Here is a 16,268-nt window from a genome sequence, read left to right on the forward strand (position 1 = left end):
CGCACGCGCACACATGCCATGCACACGCACATGGATATTTACATACATACATGCATACCTACCTACCTACCTGCCTACACACACACACACACACACACACACACACACACACACACACACACATACATACATATATACATACACTAGTTTGCACTATTCCCTTTTGAATAACTCAGATATAGATCTCTCCATGCATTATGTGACGACACATCTGGATATCTTATTTTGGCACGTGTGTACGTTAAAGACAAGCAAATACTGTGTTCGTTTTGCAATGACAACAAATCAACCATTGCTAAGTAAGACAAATTAATACGATATTGCAACGGAATGTGACTTAATATAGGATTGTCTAATATAATTTTGCTTGTCTTCATAAACGTACCCATTCCGCAATATACAAATTATAAAACGTCATTTCTTATACGTTTTGGCTGAATTTGTGTAGCTCCTTACAGTAGAACAGGTAAATTGGAATCGGAACTATTTAAGACTAAGATTATTCATATACCCAGAGTGACTAATTCGTTATTGCTGATCAGTTGTTTGTTTGAAATTACATTGCTTTTCTGACATTATCTTACAGTTTTAAGTTGAAAAGAAATAGTACACTAATTTCCACCTTATTAATTTTAAATGGAGCCACATCTTGTTTTTTCAATGAAAATTTTGGCTTTTTTTAAGGACAGACGGGCTTTTTCAAGGACAGACGGGCTTTTTCAAGGACAGACGGGCTTTTTTTAAGGACAGTCGGGCTTTTTCAAGGACAGACGGGCTTTTTCAAAGACAGTCCGGCTTTCTCAAGGACAGTCGGACTTTGAATATGTTCGGTGATTTGACGACTCGAAAATAAACGATTCCCAAGAAAACATATAAAAGACGGCTGTGCAACGATTTTAATTTTTAAAGACATATATTTAACTTGCCACGTGAAATGTCTATTGTTCCGGCATTTTTGTCTTCATCCCATGTGCCTTCTTTTATGGGAAATTCCTGCATTCTGGAAACTCTTTTGGCGGTGAGGGAACTAAAGGTAATGACTCATTTAATAATAGGCGCATTCCTTCTATATTGTGTACCTCTATATGACAGTGCATAAGCCATAGTCCTGGGTTGTCTGCACGGAAGCGAACAACCGCATAACCGCCAGAAGGGACTATTAAAGTATCCTTTATTGGTGGTCTTTCGACTTTAAGACCAGGCACATTTCCTTGTAGCCACGAGAGGTCCGACCAGGTTGCCTTATTGCAATAACTTTCGTCCCTATTTATGTTACCCCTACAATTGACATCCAAATTTTCACCAATATTTTTAGCCGTTGTGTGATCGTACTTGCCGTAACCCATTTTCATCACATAGAAAGGATGTCCGTGAAGGTGTATTGGATGTGGCTGGCCCTTTCCTAAACCCATATTTGTAAAAACGAGTTGCACGACATTGCCATATGTAATATCAATTGAGTGGGTGCAGGTGCAAACTGTGTCCTCTCCACAAGTTGGTTCATCACAAGAGAAAATTCCTTCTTTGGGCTGAGTAAGAGCCGGAACGGTTGGTGCTTTAAACACTATACCATTGACAGAAGAAGGATGTTTGTCAAGTATACCAAAATTCAGAAAATGTTCCTCAAAATGAAATTCTTCAATCTTTGGAGGAAGTTCGTTCCAGGAAGCACCGTTCAAGTCATTAAAAGTTAAGCAATCTGTATAGTGAAAAGGTGGATAAAGTAGATAGGGACAGTTAGCCACTAAACACCGACTAAAGACAGAACACGTCATACGCGAAGTGATTGGTTCTACGATAGGAGCCCTATAATACCTGAGAATGGCCTCTGCTCTATGATTTTTATCTATCTCTAAAGTATGTGCTCTTATCCAGTAATTAGAAACTGCCTGATTTGCTACTAAAATGAAGTCGAAAGATTCTCCAGGATTGATGATGAAAGACTCAACCTTGACGGGTTCGAGATCATGACCATCCGAAGCAACAAGAAGAATTGAATGGTGGTCCACAGAAATCCTAAAAGCAAGCATGCTTCCGGCACCTATCACTCTAAATCTATAAGACCGTCCTCGGTACACATTGAAAACCTCCAACGGTGCGCCATTATGGTTTCCTGTTACGGGATCATGAAACCTTCCTCTTCCATTAATCAGACCAGAATGAAATTGAAAGTTGTCAAACTCCGTCCCGTCAATAGACTTTGAAGGAGTAGCAGGTGCTCTTCCGTCATAGAGACCGTACACATCCTTCATGTAGGACAAAAGTGAATCCATGTCATGATTATATTCAGTGATAGTCATGATATGCTCGTCCTCCTTGCGATACTTCCTTTCACGAATGATCAATGCACCGAATATACCCATCGTCCTCTGTGTGCCTGAATGGGAATGATACCAGTGGGTCCCTATAGGTTCTGCTTTGAACCTATAAATAAATGTTTGTCCGGGAAGTATTGGGCATTGGGTTACGAACGGAACGCCATCCATCCAAGGAGTTCCCTTCTGAAAGAGACCATGCCAATGTATTGTAAGTCCTTCATTTATCAATTTGTTTGTCACATGGACGATGACCATCTGCCCCTCATACACAATAATTGGGGGACCTGGCATTTTCCCATTCACTGCTCCTGTCAGCCTCGGATTCTCCCATCCATCTGCAGTAATTACATCTTGCACGTTAATTGGATCTGCCACTGACGTATCGATCACATCGTATTTGTAAATGTTCCCGTCCTTTGGATATACAAGGTCACCGTTTCTCATCATGGTTAATCTGTGGTCAACCTCCAGGAAAAATTCACAAACAGTATCGATCATCGTGCAGGCATGACACAGTGCAATAGTGTCCATGGCGGTAACTAAGCCGGTGATGAATAACCACGAACCCATCACAGGAGTCTACAATAAAAAAAATTAACATCGTTTAAAATTGCGGGAATTATTTTGATAGACTTTAAGTTTTTCTAAGTTGGATCTGTTTATTTGTTAACATTTATAAGACCATCAAATTTCAAAAGCAGTGAATTTATTTGGGTTAACAAGTTGAATTCATAAATGTAAATCTGGTAAATTTTAATATCTCAGACAAAAAAAAAAAAACATTTTACACTTAACCATAGGAAGCCAAACAGTCAGTAGTATGATTTTTAAGCTTTTATTTGGAACATCCGGTGATAACAAAGGCTGTAACCGATTGTTGTAATTTAATTTTATCGGAGACATCCAGTATAAACAAAGACTGTAACCGACTGGTTAATTTGATTGTATGGGGGGAATCCAGTATAAATAAGAGTGTAACCAATTAGTGTAATTTTATTTCATTTGGGACATCCAGTACAAATATAGAGTGTAACTTATTAGTGTAATTTGATTTCATAGAGGACATCCAGTATAAACAAAGAGTGTAACTGATTAGTGTAATCTGATTTCATAGGGGACATCCAGTATAAATAAAGAGTGTAACTGATTAGAGTAATCTGATTTCATAGGGGACATACAGTATAAACAAAGAGTGTAACTGATTAGTGTAATCTGTTTTCATAGGGGACATACAGTATAAACAAAGACTGTAACCGACTGGTTAATATGATTTAGTTGGGAACATTCAGTATAAACAAAAAGTGTAACCGGGTATCGTAATTTTACTTTTTTCGTATAAGGTTGAGAACGTTGAACATACAAAATGCAATTATATTTAACAGTGTTCGTGTTAATGTTTTTCGCCGGTACATCACCCATCACTGACCAAGCACTCATCTTAAAACTGGCTAAAGGTAGAGTGTACCAGTTCTAGTTTTCAAGCAGCAGAGTGTTTATCAAACTGGCAGTCATTATACGAAAACTCCTTACACAGAGAGGTGTTGAATGTAATGAAGAGAAAACCGTGAAGTACGTCATTCAGTCAAAATTCATGATAAAGCTGGAGATTTTTTCCAGATTTAAATTTCTTGTTCCATGAATAATTATTATTCAGGTTGATGAAATGGAAATGATTTGTTCATTCCATATAATCCATTGATTTTATTGATATGTGGTTCATTAATCATTCGAATACATCGGCAAGCATAGCCTATGATTAATAGCAACAAAGTCAATATTCCTATTCATCTAAACGAAGATTAAATAGAAAAATTGGGTACTGTAAAAGTATATGGAGACATAAATAAAACCGGCGAAAAACAATCGTAGGCGAGCACGAGTTTGCAAGTTTCTTTGATGTTAATACTGTTATATACATTAGATTTAATTTATTTTTTGTTTAATTTGATTGTTTGTTTGTTAGTTATACTTTTTCCATTACATGCTATTGCAATGTAACTTTATTTACTGGAATAGAATTCAGTTCTGACTGGTTCTTTTTTTTTATAAATAAAACAACCTATTATTAAAAACTTTCTATATAATGCTGACCTAGTTCCTGACCTTGATTCAGAACCAGTGATGGTTTCTAGTAAAAAAAATTTTTGTATTCTTTCTCAGAGTAAGATTCATAAAGTGGGCTACGTGTCAAATAGCATGTATCAATTAGGTTTTCCAGAGGATTGGTCCACATCCGAGCATCTGTTTTGCGTTGTAGCTAGATTTATTATTGATGTTTTGAGAAATAATAGTCATTCTTGCCATAACACTTAAGAACTCAAAGTGTTTGATGGTGTGACCAGTTTTAGTTGAAATTTTAATTTTTCTTCAAATTATTTGGATTCCAAGAGACTATTTGTCCCTGGAAATACTTGTGCTCTAAATTAATTCTTGGACGAAGACAGTTATCGAAATTTATACAGAATTCAAACTGGAATATTATTTTCTGTGATTGAACAAAGAACTGTTGACACATCCGTACGACGCTGATCACGGCATACGTCGTCACCTTCCATTTTTTAATTCTTTGATTATTTTTGGATTTGATTCGTAAAACAAAGTTCTTTTTCTCATTTTTAAATTGTTTTTCTAGAGAAATATATTATTTGTTAAATTTTACAAACCTTGTTGTCTTCACTTTTTCTTACTACTTTTTGTATGCGCCTAAACAAGTAACAACAAAATTGGGCGCTTGTCCTTGGGAAATATGAATTTTGGCTAAAATATTTCAGAAAACTTTGTTTTTTGAAATTTAAATTCCCCTGGTGTTTGAAACAATTTAAAGCCTAAGTATTACTTAACATCAGCAAGCTTTTTAACAATGTCATTGAAAGTGGAGATCCTTCTTTCAAATCCTGCCCAGGAACAGTTTGTTTGAAAAATAAGATGAATTGATTCAACTTGCTAGAAAATATGATTTTTCTGAAGCGAAAGCTTCCGTAACGAAGCAAGAAATAAAGAATATTTGAGGCCAGTAGTTGCTGGAACAGAACATTTTGGATACAAGATGGAATTAAGAGTTTGGGAGCTGGAACTTCAGAAAGATAAAGAAGAAAAACAAATGCAGTTGCAATTGGAGAAAGAGAAAGAACAAATGTTATTACAGAAAGAAGAAAAGTGTGTGTGTGTGTGTGTGTGTGTGTGTGTGTGTGTGATTTTAATTTTTAACGTATCTTTAGCATGTAGAATGATGTCCCACCCAGTCACATTATCCTGACACCAGGACGACCATTCCTAACACTAACCTCTTACTGCTGAGCGCCTAGCGAGGCAGCTGTTAGTACCATTTTTGTAAGTCTTTGGTATGACTCGGCCGGGGATCGAACCCACAACCTCCCGAATCCAAGGCAGACGCTCTAACCACTAGGCCACCTGAGCGGTCGAAAGAACAAAAACAAATATTATTGGAGAAAGAGGAGAGAAAAACAAATGTAAATGCAATTAGATAAGGAAGAAATAGAAAAAAAGAAAGACAAAGGCAGTTACAGAAAGAACAAATGCAGTTACATAAAGAGGAGAAACAAATGCAATTAGATAAGGGAGAAAGGGAGACAGACAGACAGACAGACGCAAATGCAAAGAGAGAAAGAAGAGAGGGAATATCAATTTAGTATAAAATAAATAGAACTGGCACGTGAAAAGCACATTCCCACTTTAGATACAAATTCAAGTTTTGATATTACAAAGAATATTATGTTAGTGCTCCCTTTCAGAGAAAAAGATGTAGACAAATGTTTTCTTCGTTTTGAAAAAGTTGCTGAATTTTTTTTAATGGCAAAGGGAGCATTGGACTCTATTATTACAATGTGTACTTACTGGTAAAGCTAGTGATATTTACCATTCATTGTCATTACAGCAAAGACATGATTAAGATGTGGTTAATGTATCTTAAAGAGTTATGAGTTAGTCCCTGTGGCGTATCGGCAAAAATTCAGAAACAGTATAAAAAAAGTAGCTAGACAAACTCATGTCGAATTTGCAAGAGAAAAGGAGTAGTTATTTGATAGATGGTGCTTAGCCAAGAAAGTTGATAAAGATTATGAAAGTCTCAGACAAACTTGTATTACTTGAAGAGTTCAAGAACTATGTCTATAGTGACATTAAAACTTATCTTGATGAGCATAAAGTCGAAACCTTGGAAAATGCTGGTCGTGCTGCTGACAAGAATTTCTTAGCTTATAACGTTCCTTTTGTACGCAAGTCTTCCACGCAGTAGTCTTCTGGTAGAAAAGTATTTCTGCATAATACAAGCCCTTTTAAATCTCAATCTGGCAAAACTTTCAAAAATCAAACATCTAATAAGCTTGATAAAAACTCCTTGTCTCTTCCTATTTCTACCTATTACAAGATGAAATGACACTTTATTTCCGATTACTAAAAACTGAAAAATAAGCATGAGAATCAAGACAGCCCTATTACACATGTTCTTATTTCTAAGAGATCAAGGTCACAGCCATGTATTGAAAGCAATACATTTGTTGGGTCTAATAAACCCCAGCCTGGTCTTATTATGGAGAATTATGAACCATTCATGTCGAGGTGTTCTATATCACTTTTTTATTTGGCCAATCCCATCCCTATTAAAATGTTATGGGACACAGGAGCTTCTCAGAGGCATTTATTATCAGGTACTTTGCCTTTTTCTGAGAAATGTTCTTCTAATGAGAGTGTTCTTATTCAGGGAGTAGAGTGCGGCTTTGTTAATGCTCCTGTCCATTTTGTAAATTTGTCATCAGACTTAGTCTCAGGACCCGTGACAGTCGGAACAGTAATTGCTTTACCCGTTGAGGGCATTCATTTATTAATAGGCAACGACCTAGCTCGAGACAAGGTTGTGGTTAATCCACTTGTAACTGACAAACCTTGTTTCGATCAGAAAGTGGATCCTATTGATAAAGAATTCCCTGATTTATACCCAGCGTGCGCAGTTACTAGAGCTATGGCAAAGAAAGCTCTTGAGAATGATGTTGATCAGGAAGGTATTCCTTTAGCTGACACTTGTAGTGGTCAGGCTTTTGATGAGGTCACTTTCACTCCTTGTTTGGATCAACTAAAAGGTATTGATTGCAATGATCCTCTTTTAGCAACTCATTCTCTTTATTCTAATCAGGGTGACAAACGACAATCACTTGTCGTCGAAAAGGAAAAATATCATCAGATCTCCTATTTGTTTCAGAGGGTCATTAGTGAAACTGAAGCCACTGAAGTACATGTATGTTATTTCATTAAAACTGGAATTCATATGAGAAAATGGAGACCTCCCGAGGTACCTACTGGTGACGACTGGTCAGTGAACTATCAAACTGTAGTTCCAAAATCGTACAGACAGGAAATACCTAGCCTAGCCCAAGAAAATCCGTTGGCTGGTCACTTAGGGATTAATAAGACTTATCACAAGGTCTTGACTCACTTCTATTGGCGAAAAATCAAAAGTGATGTTTGTAAATACTGCAGATCTTGTCATAAGTTTCAAATGGTGGGAAAACCAAATCAGAAAATACCTAAGGCTCATCTGCAACCTATTCCTGCATTTCAAGAACCATGTAGCAGAATAATGGTAGATAGTGCTGGTCACTTACCTAAGGCCAAGTCAGGTAACCAATACTTGTTGACAATAATGTGTGCGTCAACAAGGTTTCCAGAGGCAATTCCTTTGAGGACTATTAAACCCAAAACAATAGTAAACTTTTGATAAAGATGTTTTACTCGAATTGGTCTTCCCAAATCTGTAAATCTGATGCTTGGAATTTTCCAGCAAGTTATTTAAGAATTAGGCATCCAACAATTCAAATCTTCTATCTATCACCCTGAGAGCCAAGGGGCTTTAGAAAGATTTCACCAAACTTTGAAAAATATGATTCGGTCATATTGATTGGACACAGGCAAAGATTGGGATGAGTGCATTCATTAACTTTTGTTTGCTGTTAGGGAAGTAGCTCAGGAATCTTTAGAATTCAGTCCCTTTAAAATAGCTTTTGGACATACTGTGTGTGGTCCATTGAAGCTGTTAAAAGAGAAGCTTCGTTCTAATGAAGATACTGAAATCAATCGTCTTGATTATGTTTCCAATTTTAAGTATAAGTTGTCAAAAGCTTTGAGATTGCAGGAGCTAATATGCACTCTATTCAGTCAAGAATGAAAGTAAGGCATGATAAAAACTCAAAGGAAAGGAGTTTCAGTCCGATGATAGAGTTCTGTCTTTCTTGCCCATACAACAAAATCCTCTTCAGGCCAAGTATTATGGTCCCTACACCATTGACAAGAAAGTAAATGATTTAAATTATATCATAAATACTCATAGGAAGTGAAAACAAAAAACACTTTGCCACATAAACATGTTAAAGGAGTATATTGAGAGAGATTGCCATGTTATACATGCAATTAATTTAGTTGCACCTGTTCCACTCAGTGAAGATTTAAGTGAAGTAATACCATCGGACTCTACTGGTTTTGAGCGAGAAATCTTCGGAATGCAGAAATGATGAATAATCTGGACCAGAAACTTTCACATTGCAACAACAAGAAAGGAATGAACTTAAACAGTTATTACTTGAATGTGAGCACTTATTTCCAGATGTTCCTACAAGAACAAACACAATTTTACATGAGGTTGAAATTGTAAATTCAAACCTGTGAAACAACACCCATACAAGATGAACCCTCTCAAATAGGAATACTTGAAAAAATAAATTCAGTATCTTCTGGAGAATGATTTCATTGAGCCCAGTAAAAGTGACCGTATACTTGTTCCGAAACCAGATAAAGATTTCCATATGTACACTGATTATATGAAGGTGAACATTGTGACTAAAACAGATTCATTTCCATTACCAAGAATTGATCAAATCGGAAATGCCAAATATGTCACCAAACTTGACCTTCTGAAAGGATTTTGCCAAATTCCACTGACGGAAAGGGCAAAATAAATTTTGGCATTCGTAACTCCAGATGGACTTTATCAATATAAAGTGATGCCGTTTGGGATGGAGGGTTGTCGAGTACTTTTCAACGTCTAATGAATATGATTATCTCTGGTCTAGATAATTGTGATGCTTACGTCGATGATGTCATCATCTACACAGACATCTGGAAAGAACGTTTAGAGACAATTCGGAACGTCTTTGACAGACTCACTGACGCAAGTTTGGCAATCAATTTATCCAAATGTGAGATTAGCCGAGCTTGTGTAACATTTCTAGGACATATTGTGGGACATGGACAAGTTAAACCTATAGATGCTAAGGTCAAGCCTATCTCTCAATTCCCTGCGCCTGTCAGTAAAAACCAACTGATGCGATTTTAAGGTAATCTGGTTACTATCGGAAGTTTTGTTCCTATTTTTCCATAATTGCTGCACCCCTGAAAAATTTATTGAGCAAAAAAAAAGCTTCTTTGGACTGAAAAATGTCAGGAGGCTTTTAATAAGTTAAAAGCCATACTTGAAAGCGCGCCAGGTCTTACAGCTCCAAATTTCAGCCAACCATTTAAACTGTCTGTTGATGCAAGTGACGTTGGGGCTGGAGAAGTATTGATTCAAGAAGACGAAAATGGGGTTGATCATCCAGTGTGCTATTTTTCTAAGAAGTTAAATAAGCACCAAAGAAATTATTCAACAATCGAGAAGGAATGATTGGCTTTGATATTGGCATTCAAACATTTTGAAGTTTACATTAGTTCAGCTCCTTTTTCGATTATTGTGTTTAGTGATCACAACCTCCTTACTTTCATTGGCAAGATGAAGAATAAAATCAAAGACTACTAAGGTGAAGTTTGTTGTTACAGCAATAAAATATTGACGTAAGGCATACCAAGAGAGAAAAAACATTTTAATAGCAGATGCACTTTCCCTGGTGAACAAATATTATTTCATGTACACGTTGTATAATTCATAAGAGTTCTTCTTATGTTAATGTTTAAAACCTCATATATAATTAGTTTATGATAAAAAGAAAGCTTTATTATATAAATCTTTTTCTTTATGGAGGGAAGTATTATGTATATTTGATTTAATTTATATTTGATTTAATTTAGTTGTTTGTTTGTTAGTTTTAATCATGTTTTATTCCATTACATGCTATTATAATTTAACTTTATTTATTGGAATAGAGTTCAGTTGTGACTAGTTCTTTTTTTTTCAAAGTAAACAACAAATAACAAGAACTTTTTATATAATGCTGACCTAGTTCCTAACCTTGATTCAGAACCAATTATGGTTTCTAGTAAACTACTTTATTATTTTTATTCTTTCCTACGGTAAGACTCATACAGTGTAATCAAGGCCAAATCTGGTCTACGTTTTTAAATAGCGTGTATCAATTAGGTTTTTTCAGTCGATTCACACACATCCGGGCATCACTTTTGCTTTGTAGCTAGATTTATTATTGATGTTTTGAAATCTAATAGTCATTAATGCATTAATGCAATAACGTTTAAGAAGTCAAAGTGTTTTATGTTGTGACTAGTTTTGAGGCTAATTATTTTATTTTTCTTCAAATTATTTGGGTTCCAAGGGATTTTTTATCTGGAAGTACTTGTGCTCTAAATTAATTCTTGGACAAAGACATTTATCGACATTTATACATTAATTCGAATTGGAATATTATTTTCTGTGATTCAAAAAAGAACTGTTGACACATCAGTACGACGCTGATCACAGCATACGTCGTCACCTTCCATTCTGGATTTCATCGGGATTCGAACTTAGTTTTATTAGGACTTTTTAATACTAGGACTTCTATTTTTTAATTCTTGGATTATTGTTGGATTTGATTTGTAAAACCGTAAGTTCTTTTTCTCATTTTTAAATTCTTTTTCCAGGGAATTAAATAATATGTTAAATTTTGCAAAGCTTGTAGTCTTCACTTTTCTCTTTATTCTTTTTGTATGAGCCTAAACACATAACAATACCCCCAAACCTCGTCTGCAGCTTAACCAATCAAGATAGTAAACTTTGCTGTCCCAGGTTTCGTCTTAAACGTTCGGAACATCGCTCAGCCATTTCCGTCAGATCTTGAAATAACCTCAGAAGCAATTACATGAATAAACAATTTGATGTGATTCGCGTCTGGCGGAATGTAGCACATGTTACGACAACAATGAAAGAGTGTTCCGATTCCGACTATGTCTCCTTCGGCCGCCATATTGTTCCATTTGATGAAAGTAGTTCAGAATATAGTTCTTAAAAACAATGAATTACATCTGATGCTTCTTTCCCGACTTAACGGAAAAGGTACATGATGTTCCTAATTGCCTTTAGCTTGACTAATCACTGTAATAACGTATGTAACACCATGTTTCGTCAATAGCAAGACTAATCAACATAGTCCCAGGTCACGTGTATAGCTTGACTATGCGGATGTTCCCAGTCCTATGCGTCGTCTGTAGCTTGACCAATCAACGTAGTAAAATGTATCACCGCAGACCTAGTCTTTAGCTTGACTAATTAATATAGGTACCACTCCTGTGGATTTGGATACCGTTGGAAGGTCGATTGAATTATATCAACTACGAAGTGTTCAGTACAGAAGCACCTTATCTTTAGAATTCGAAAACTCAGTTTTTTGGTTCTTTATTCATTGTGGGTTTTTTATATCTTGAAACCAGATAAAAATCTGCTTGTAACAATGTTGGTATGGTTTGGTTAGAAAACTAAATAATTACATTCTTTTTAATGAATCTTTACACCATATGCTACACGAACTTGAAATCTCATGTTAAAAGCGGCAGGGCACTGTGGCTTATAAACTTCACTAACTTCTCAGTATCCCATACTTTAAGTGTAGAATGAATGTCGCGATTTATCTTTGTATACTCAAAGACAAAATGAAACGTAGATACTGTACTTCCGGTGATGCACAATGACAGAACACAAAAAGTCAAGTCGTAGATTTTAAACAACCGAGAAAGCGTCGCAAATGTATGTTCTGTGAAAGAAGTGCCTAGAATGGAAGCTGAGATATAGTGATATTAGTGTAAGACAGTGATGTGTTCTTTATCTATCCAATAGTAGCATTTTGCTGGATCGTCAGTTTGGGATTTTAAAGCCAACCCCAGACAGTGTGTGTGTGTGTGTGTGAGAGAGAGAGAGAGAGAGAGAGAGAGAGAGAGAGAGAGAGAGAGAGAGAGAGAGAGATTTGGATTTTTAACGTAGCTTTAACAATTTTCCAGTAATATCGCTACGGTGTCGTCATTGTGGCAGTTGATAGTGATGTCTAGCACTGGGGCATCATGCCGCAGATATGTCCCACCCAGTACTATTATCCTGACATCAGTCCGACCAGTCTTAACACTAACCACTTAATGCTGAGCCCCAAGCGAGGCAGCTGTTAGTGCCATTGTTATAAGTCTTTGGTATGACTCGGCAGGGTTTCGAACTCGCGACCTCCCGCATCCGAGGTTCTAACAAAGACATCTTGTGATTGTTGTCGTAAAATTCAGTTGATCGTGGACAACCTATCATTTGATAGTGTATCTGTATTTAGTCAGAGAAAGTATAGCATCATGTACAAATAACATTTTGTACTTAAAATTGGCAATCGAAGCATTTGTGATAATGCAAAATGGTGTGGTTCGAAATGGTTCTCACGCAAGCACTGATATTAGCAAATCGGGATTTGAAAGGTACGAAATTATATGAACGACGTGCATGAGCGGTTTGAGTAAACAAAACGTGCGTGAAAGGTTAGACAAATGAGAAAATACTTTTTCCTACATTATATATTAATTCAGATAAGAACGGATGCGATTAGACAGTAAATGTTCAAATAGGATTCAACTATTCAGAGAAGAGCTGAAAGAAATAAGAGCTGAAGCGTGTGATATTTATCATAGCCTTAACAAGTTTCCAGTTATATCGCCACGATCTTTGCAGTGTGGCAGCTTATAGTGATGTCTAGCATTGGGACATCAAGACGCAGACATACAGTATCATATCACACCTAAATACATTATACAGACCGACCAGGCCTAGCACTAACCTCTTAATACTGAGCGCCAAGCGAGGCAGCTGCTATGACAATTTTTAGAAGTCTTTGATATGACTCGGCCGGGGTTCGAAGCAACGACCTCTGTCATCAAAGTAAATTTTTAAACATTATATATCATATCAGAGAAGAACTAAAAGAAATGAGAGATAAGTGAAGATAACAAGGGTTTTTCATGCGAGGGCCCTATGAAAGAAGTATGAGCTGGACCCGACCTCAACCTCAACCCTAAATCCATAAAGGGGGTTAGAAGCAGAAGTACACAAGAAAGATAGGCAGGCAGCTTGTATCAGTTGATCTCACCTCTACAGAGGTACACAAGAAAGATAGGTAGGCAACCTGTATCATTTGAGCTCACCTCTACAGAGGTACACAAGAAGGATAGGCTGGCAGCCTGTGTCAGTCAAACTCAACCCTACAGAGGTACGCAAGAAAGAAAATCAATCAACCTCAACCCCGATTCCATCAAGTAATATTGTTTGTTGTGATTCGATCCTCGGTGATGACAAGCTTTATATGATTTGTTTACTTTAACTAAACTTGTAGCTTCACTTTAAATTGTATATGTGAACTTCACCGCAATTGGCTTGCGTAATGTCTGCAGTTTTACTTATGTTTTCTTATATTTATCTTCTTTTCATTTTTTCCTTCGTTTTTTGTGCAATGCAAAGGATAACTTTAGTTACGTGCTATTACTCTGTTACAGCGCCTATTCTATTTTCCAAGAACAGGAAAAACAAGTCCAGTTTTGTAATAAAATTGGGTTTATTGTACAGAAGGTTCGTGACGTCCTATAAAATAACTCATGACAATGAATTATTTCTATTCCTTTCTTTTACCGTACAAATGCAAAAAAAACAACCATTTAGCACAAGTATGCATAGCAATACCGTCATCAGCGCATTACTAATCTATGCAGGCACATATTAATTAATCTCCCAGCACATTTAATAACAATGACTTACTGCCTCTTATATTTGTTGAGTATCCATATAAAGAGATAGTTAACTGAACCAGATAAATCGGAACGCATGCGCACAAACTACAGGTGTAAAACAATCAGTTTGTAGAGCAACATAGAGCGCAAACAGACAGACAGACAGATAGACGGGCACATGGACTGAATGGTAGGCACAGATAAACATAGGCATATTGATAACCTATTTAGTGTACTAAAAGGTGAGTTATATTAGAATAGATATGAACAGGCTGTCACACATTTCAGAGAGAAATAAATTGATGACATAAAAAACTAATATATAAAACATGGATTACGTCATATTATCCTAGGTACCTTATCAAATGGGATAATTGTCAAGGTCACATTGTTTTCCCTAAAAAACTAGATCAAATATTACTCTGGGTATTAAATAAATCAAAAATAGAATTACCATATATCTTTAAAACAATTTGTATTGCAATTTACAGGCATGAATATTGAAAGAGTGATTAAATATATTTATAAATTTATAACAGGGTATCTCCCCGCTGCCATATTTGCATTGCGCGTGTATATATATATATATATATATATATATATATATATATATATATATATATATATATATATATATATATATGACCAAGCAATTATATACCATGTAAACTATAGATAATTGCATTCCATCTTATCCCTTAAGCGAAACTTCTCCACAAAACCTTGTAATGATCAATATCACGAAAACAACATCACAAGTAGCAATTTAAAATGAGAATACATTTCATCACTAACGGCTTATAGATAAAATGTTTTAAAAAAGACTAAGATGAGAAAAATGCTCATTTTAAAAAAGGAAACATTAACATTGACATAATAATAAATTCAGAAAATGAAACTACTTACCTTACTGTAATAAAATACCAGCACCCTATAGAAACAATCTATTGGCTTGAGTGTACATCATCGACATGCTGTTTATCCTATATCATTTATACTAACAATTTGTAAACTGGTCGATAAGAAAGTTATTTATTACTCGTATTATAATTAGAATAAAGCAGCCTGAATAGTAATCAAGGTAACCTAATTGTTCATAGTGAACAAAACAGCTTAAACAGGTAATCATGGTTCAAAGTTGTCTAAATGCGCGCAAAGCAAGAATAACAAAATTAATGCAACTGGTGACTTTATCTCAGCTGCTAATGAATATTAATTAGATAAAATGATAAAATATCTAATTCTACTTAATTAAAACATGAATGTTCAAGTATATGATTCTGATACACTCTATGTTGAAAACGAATTTCGTGTTAGATGTGATATGACGCAATGAAGCATGCTGTTCCAAATTATAGAAATTGAGCTATATTCAATCCTACTTTTAGTAACACGTTTGCTAAAATAAATCGCAAGTTATTCTTTTTCCTTGAAATATAATTTGTTGATTGAAGTTGTAACGTCAGGTACTCTCAAAAAGAAACAACTATCAAAGGTATAATAAAAACATTAAGGACTCACTGTACTAAATCAGTTTCCATAGTAAACATATGCAAACAACATGATACTAAAAATACAGTAACTTTACATTTCTGAGTGTTCATGATCAAAACTATATTTACTAGTATGGGTGTTGGGCAAAAATTAGCGGCTCCGACAACAATTAGCGGCTCCGACAAATGACGGTGATTACAATCTTTACCTATATTTTTATATGGACAACAATTAGTGGCTCCTACAACAATTAGCGGCTCATACTACAATTAGCGGCTCCTAAAAACCTTTTTACTCTACGGCACCGTTAATAAAAGTCACAATTAACGGCTCCAAAACATCTGAAGCCCAGTCTACGAACTACAATCACCAGCTCCTTCAACAGTAATGCCGCTGATAAATTTCATCTCCGTCTTTACTACCGAACGAGATTTCAACTAAAAAACGAGATCTACAAACTATAATCACCAGCTCCTTTGTCAGTAACGCCGCTGACAA

At 35.7% G+C, this 16,268-nt stretch overlaps 1 protein-coding gene across 1 annotated transcript; it reads right to left on the minus strand.

Moving 5' to 3' along the window:
- Positions 1–894: 894 nt before the first annotated feature.
- LOC149803853 (multicopper oxidase 3-like) lies at positions 895–15,945 on the minus strand. The gene is made up of 2 exons (XM_089951450.1): positions 15,183–15,945; positions 895–2,897 (listed from the first exon to the last, which is right to left on the minus strand). Exon 2 carries the CDS (start codon positions 2,886–2,888, stop codon positions 981–983), a length of 1,908 nt encoding a protein of 635 aa, XP_089807576.1. The 5' UTR covers positions 2,889–2,897; positions 15,183–15,945; the 3' UTR covers positions 895–980.
- Positions 15,946–16,268: the final 323 nt, after the last annotated feature.

The sequence above is a fragment of the Sinohyriopsis cumingii genome, chromosome 3 (assembly GCF_028554795.1).
Source record: "Sinohyriopsis cumingii isolate HCF-2022 chromosome 3, ASM2855479v2, whole genome shotgun sequence".
Lineage (NCBI taxonomy): Eukaryota > Metazoa > Mollusca > Bivalvia > Unionida > Unionidae > Sinohyriopsis > Sinohyriopsis cumingii.